A 6919-nucleotide genomic window follows, 5' to 3' on the forward strand; every position below is an offset into this window, starting at 1 on the left:
AATGGTTGTGTAGTGTAAACCGTTTAATAGCACTCAACCAAATGGAGGAAAAACAGGAAATCCCAGCGCAGCCACTACAAGATGAATTTGGCCGAGAGATCCAACACAGTGAAGAACCTGAACCTGAACCAGTTGAAGTTCAATATATAACTCCAAAGCGTCATGTTATTGATGCAAATATCGAACTTCCTTTTTCAAAACATTATTCTCCAGAGAACATCAAAATTGCTAGACAGATAGCTGAAAAGCTTGTTCGAGTTTGCAATCCATCATCACGATTTGGTTGCCAAGAGATTAAACAAATGGCGGGTGAATTATTTAATGATTTTTCGGAACACACAGAAATTCTCTTTGACGTATTTATTGAATCTGCTGTCCGTATGTCTCCTCAAGTTGAATGTCTTGCTGCTTTAGTCAGTTGTTATATCACACAATTTGCAAATAACTTACAAAATGATTTAGTTACCAGCACTATACCAGCGAAACTTCAAGAAGCCTTTACTAACGATTACTTCCGAGTTTTCAAGCTATTATTAAGATTTATTGGATCATTAGCATATTTCAAAATTATTACTACAGAGTCCTTTGACAAACTTCTTGAATCTATTTCAGACATTATACCTTCTTCTTCACTATGTCGAGCTGAATCCATTTCTCGATCACTTTTAATGGCGATTAAGATGGGTCCTGTTTCTCCTGATACCAAAGAAAAAGTCATTGATAACATTAAATCCTATATTCAAAGACGTCCACCCAATTTCATACTAAATCTTTCACCCATGAAAGATAATAATAATTCATTTCTTGACACTCTTCTAAATTCCGAAGAATTACATTTATTAAGTGACTCATACATTGAGCTATTTTCTAATAGTCCGATCACTCCGATTGATTTACCTGAGATCACATTCAATTTTGGTGAAGAAGATCTTGCGCCATTACCATTAGTCTTTTTGCGTAGTGAACACATCGAAAGTGGACCTAATCCGATCATCTCCGACATAGCTGATGACATTTTAGTGTTTTTTGGGAATGATGCGAACTTAACGGCCGCCCAAATGATTGCCTTACCAATGCTCTTGAACTATAAATCGTTACGATTTCCAGATAATGAACAATCTCCATTGATATTTGTCGTTCAATTATTTAACACAGTCATTGTTAGTGATATTCTTAAGATACCAACTCCATATTATCCTACATGTTTTCATGTTCTTTTATATTTAAATCTTGTTGACTTTTGTAAGAATTGGCCATTTTCGATCATCCAAATGTATTTCTCACCGATTATACTACAAATTGTATCAAACATCACCAAACTTGACACAGGTTTATATCGAAGACTCATTAACTTCTTTGTGCATTTTATTTCATGTTTCGAATTCTCATGGTGTTGGAGTAAGTGGCAATTTTTCTTACAACTTGCTGAGAATGATTTACGTTTTATGTTTTTGAAAGATATCATAAATCAATTATATAACATTAGTCATGAAAATTCATTTATTAATGATATCCAAGAATTCCAATCGATATTTCCGAAAGGAAGAAAACTTAATTTCATATATGGTGATGAAGGTAGTGATTATGATTTACGTTCCAAACAACTTAGGAAGAAATTAGAAGACACAGTTGAAGTTGTCGATAAAGAATATAAAGAACTTGTTGGTATATTTGGTGAATATGAAGCATTACAATTCCTTATTACCAACATATATAATGCAGCTGATGGTGTACCTGATAGAACTATAAATCTGATCGAAAAGTTTTCGATTGTAATTAAAGAGGCGTATGATGCTGATTGGAAAGTCCAATTATTAGTTAAAGCTACTGCGGAATTTTACTCCGACTTCCAACCTGTATATCAAGAAATAATGGTATATATGATATTAACAAAATTCGTAACAATCAAATCTGTCTTGAATTATTATTTCGATATAAAAGTTAACCCATTGTCAAATTATAATAATTGGCCAAGCTTTTACGTGATATTGGATACGTGCTTGGCAATGAAAGTGGAAGAAAAAAAATTCGATGAGGCAAAGGATTTGTTGTTTAATATAATCGAATCTGCTTGCGATTACTTTAATAAAATGGAAATGACAGTGGTCGCAAAGAAGTTCTTCTTGGGTAACTTGGCTGAATTGGGAAGACAGTATTATAACGTGTTAGAGGAAATATATGAAAAAATTAACATAATGATGACCGAGAAAAAGGCAAAAGAAGAATTTGTGGAACTGGTAAAGTCAATGATTTTGGCAAAATAAAGTGAAATTTTAAATGAAGTTTTATCGTTTTTGTCATGAAATTACAAAATTTGCCATTGTTAATTGCATTCAATTTGAGACATTTTTCACTCTTAAAATTTCTGCCAACAGTTTAAATATCGTTAACATTCAAAAATGACAGTTTTGTGTAGATTGTTCAAAATAGAAAAAATAAAAATCTGTCTAATCGGACATCATTTTTAATTAAGGTAAAAATAAGAAAAATTAAACCATTAGATATTGTTTTTCTAAATTCTTGATTAGAAAAACATATCATTTACAAATTTGATTTTAATCAAATTAGGATAAAGTACAAAACTATAAATGTTTTTCATAGGCTGATGAAAATTTAGTAAAAATGTTATCCCTTTTCGTTTTGTATCTGAAAGCAAAAGTTCTAATGAAACTCAAAATCATGGAAAAATCTTATTGATCAGTTTTCACTTTTTCAGCATGATTTGACATGTTTTGTGTTGATCGTTTTCAATTGAAAAGATTTCATCGTCCATAAAAACGATGAATCTTTTGTTGTTTTCAAACTTTGTTTGATGCAGGAAATGGAATCTGATGGAAACAAAGAAAAACAACTAATAAATTTTACAAACAATTCGACACAAAGTATCCATCAGAGCATTCAAACAAGTTCTCAACAAAATGCTCAATTTCAGCCTTTTTCGAACCTTGGACCAAACGCTGACAAAAATATACTTTTAAAAAATGTACCAATTCATGGTGTTAATAAAAGTATACAACTAAATTTTGATCAACCATCAAATACAATTAACCAACAAAGTTTTCCACAAAATTCAAATCCACCAGACATTACAGAACAACCTTTTCAACCTCAAAATTCCGAAATTACAAGTGATTCCAAAAATGATTTGTTGATTTACAAGGTATACTTTTCTAGAAAAGAGCCTGCAAAAGATACAGAATTTCTTTGTTCGTTAACAAATACATCGCATAAACAATTTGCTAAATGGATTGATACATCAAAAATAACAACTTTTCCCAATTTCATACGAGAAATAAACACGTTCAACACGAAACAAGATGAAAGTGAATTTCTTTCAACCATATCTAAGCCAATTCAAAATACATCTCTTTCGAAGATTGAAGTTATCGCAAAAATTGAAAATAATTATCTCTTCAGGTATTCATACAATGATTTTAACTTATTTGCTTTTGATAGTCCCATAAACCAAAATCTTTCAGCTTTAATTACAAATTTTAATGAACGAATGCCAACGCCAAAAGAGCTTCCAATAGAACCAACTAATGGCTTTAAGTTTCTTTATAATGTGTTTAGTTCTGAGAAAAGCTGTCTTTTTATGGGAGATTATTTTGATGTATTTGATTGTATTGCAGCATTTAACGGTCGAATAATTATTGTTTCTTTACCCACTGAAATTGAGAAATGGTCATTTTCTTTACAAGAAAGAAATGTCATTCATACATGTTATTTTGGTGATGATTTTTGTCGATCTGTCAAACGCCAATATCAAATACCGAATTCTATGGTTATAATTACAGATTATTATACCTTATATCAAGATTATCTTTTCTTTCTTGATGAACAATTCGATGTTGTAGTTGCAGACAAAAGTGACGCCATAAAAAGTGCCAACAGCAAAAAATACAATTTAATATATTCACTTCATTCTAATCAGAAAGTTTTCCTAGCAAATGATATAAGTATTTCTTCATTTAATGTTTTACAACCATTAATAGAGAAACCGAATCTTGTTTTTGAATTAACGATTCCAAAAACAAAACATATTTTTTTAAATCTTTCAGATGAACAATTAATTTTATATCAAAAATGTACAAATGACAAAATGAAAATTATAAATCATCCATTATTAGTTGAAGGGATTGAGAAATTATTTCAGTCAATTCCACGTTCACAACTTTTTATATTATTATCCACGAAATTTTTATATTTATATAAATTAATTAAACAAATTACAACTAAAATTTATATACATAGTTCATCGAAAAAACTTTTGATATTATTTGAAGAGTTTTGTAAACTTAATTATATATCAACAAAATATTATCATGAAACATTTGAAGGAAATGTAATATTAACAAATGAAATACCAAAAGAAAATGATTTTGTGTTTTCTTTTGATACTGAAATTCCAAATTGTTATCGATTAATTTCATATGGAACAATTGAACATCGAATTTTATCTGAACAAATATGTTCACGAAACATATATAACAAACCAATTTTCTCTGTTGATCCTCCAAAACAATTAAACATTAATGATAATGAATTTAATTATACTGATTTCATTATCGAAGAAGAATTTTTTGATTATAAATCATTTAATGGAATTACAAATGAAGAAGAAACTATTTTCGATATAACAAATAACACATTAAAATCATTAAAATTAAATGGTTATAATAATCAATCATCACTTGAAACATGTTTATTAATTTCATTATTTAGAGCTATTAATCCATTAAATATTTCTTCTTATCCATTATTATTATATAAATTATTATCTATTTCACAAAATTATAATTTACAAATTTTATTATGTAGTGATAAAAGTCAATGGTTAAAACCATTAAAAAATTATTTTTCAATTGATTTTTCTGGAATTAAAAGTCTTAAGAAACATATTTTTAATTCTGCGGAAAAAATTCTTAAAAAAATTGAAACAAATTTGATAATAACAAATTTTAAACTTATTTTTAATGAAACTATTCTACAACAAATTTGTATAAATTCCGAAGTTGATATTAAAATATTGGAATCATTAATGAACTTTACACATCCAATGATTTATGATCAACAACGAATTGAACGAATTATATTTGAAATGAAATCACAACTTATATTAAACAATTTTGAGAATAGTTATAAAATTCCATTTTGGACAAAATATGAAATTAAACAACTTCTAAAAACTATTTCCGATTTTGGATTTTCATTAATTAAATATTTACCAAATGTATTTCATTCTAAAACCGGATTAATGAGTAAGACTACTGACGAAGTATATTATTTTAGTACAAAATTAATTTCAATGATAAATTCAGCAACTCAAATAACAATTTCTTTACAATTAAATATTCCTAAAGAATATGTTTCATGTGGAATATCAAATACATATGAAATTGAATCAGATCAAATTATAGAATTACAAATTCATAATAATTTAATTTCAAAAATATTTCAAATATCAGAAATCTTAAAACTACAAAATCATAATGAAAAAATTAATGATGATTTAACTAATATAGAATGTTTATCATTATTTAATTATATTAATCAATTTGGTATAACTACACGAAAGAATTTTTTATTAAAATTATTTCAAACAAAACAAAATATAAGTAATGAATTTCTTACAGGTAAATTTCAACTTTATTTTGATTCTGATATTAGAAAATTTCCATTTTATATATTAAATGATTATCAATTCCAAATATTTTTAAATGATATAAATATAGAACAACAAAACAGAAAAGAAAACAAAAATAATCAACAAGAATATAAGCCAAGTAATGAATTACTTCAAAGAGTTGCACAACTCGAAAGAATAATGCATCAAAAGATTCAACAAAAACGAAATATTTCACGTAAAAAGAATTTTAAAACAGATAATAAGTTACAGCAACAAGAACAAAAGCCTCAACAACAATACACACAAATACCAGTATGGAACAACATTGTTTTTCCTGCTAAAAGTATTGATACACAACAACAAACACAACAGCAACAACAACAGCAACAAAACAAAATTGTGCCATTAACAATTCCAAATAATATTACGCCAATTAAAAAAAGAAGATTTAATACAAATCAACAACAAAATAAAAATCAATTAAATAAGCAAGCGCAAATTAGAGCTTCACAAGAAGCTGCACGAAAAATGACAGATGAGTTCTTACGAACTTTACCACATAGAGCTGAGCCTCCAAAACAAGAAGTCCAACAACAAAACGTTTTGACTACGCCTGTGTTTTCTTCAAACGTTACGCAAAATCAACAAAATTCAACAAAAAATAATGAAAATATTACAAATCAAAATAATGAAACAGTAATAAAAAGCGAGGTAAATTTTGGGGTAAAAAGTATTAAAAGTAATTTGCCTCCTGATATTCCATTGCCTTTAAAAAAAAAACTTTACGGGTGATGTTTGTGTTGTGATTAAAAAATTTTAGTTTATTTTGTTATTTTTAAATGTTTTTTTTATGTTTAAACATTTTTAATGGAAAAAAGTAAATAATAAAATAACATTTACCGTTGTATGCAATTAGTTTTTTATCATTTCTTGGTGAAAACAAAAATCATTTTATTCAAAAGTTTTTTTCCTGTTCTTCAGGTATAAATATCAGCAGGAGTATAGGTACACGAACTCCGAACGATATTTGCGATTCTTTTGGTTTTGAGGATCACTATGTTCATCATTATTTTGAAGTTTCGTATACTTTAACGGTCCACTAAGTCAACTAAAGTATTCAAAAAGTTTCTTGATGATTTTTCATGAAAAATTATCGCAAATTTCGACTGGCCGGCCATTTTTTACATCTGAATTTGAATGGCTGAACTTCAGAATTATGGAATTTGAAAATCAAAATCGGTTAATTACCATAGGGTTCTCAAAATTTGATGATCTCATCAGTTTTCGATT

General features: G+C 27.7%; 1 protein-coding gene across 1 annotated transcript; it reads left to right on the forward strand.

Moving 5' to 3' along the window:
• Window positions 1–41: 41 nt before the first annotated feature.
• GO595_005097 (nuclear cap-binding protein subunit 1) lies at window positions 42–2264 on the forward strand (the record flags this gene model as incomplete). Its single annotated transcript, XM_067918303.1, has 1 exon — window positions 42–2264. The coding sequence occupies one exon, from the start codon at window positions 42–44 to the stop codon at window positions 2262–2264; it is 2223 nt and encodes a 740-aa protein (XP_067774647.1).
• Window positions 2265–6919: the final 4655 nt, after the last annotated feature.

This window comes from Histomonas meleagridis (genome assembly GCF_020186115.1).
Source record: "Histomonas meleagridis strain 2922-C6/04-10x chromosome Unknown contig_32, whole genome shotgun sequence".
NCBI lineage: Eukaryota > Parabasalia > Tritrichomonadida > Dientamoebidae > Histomonas > Histomonas meleagridis.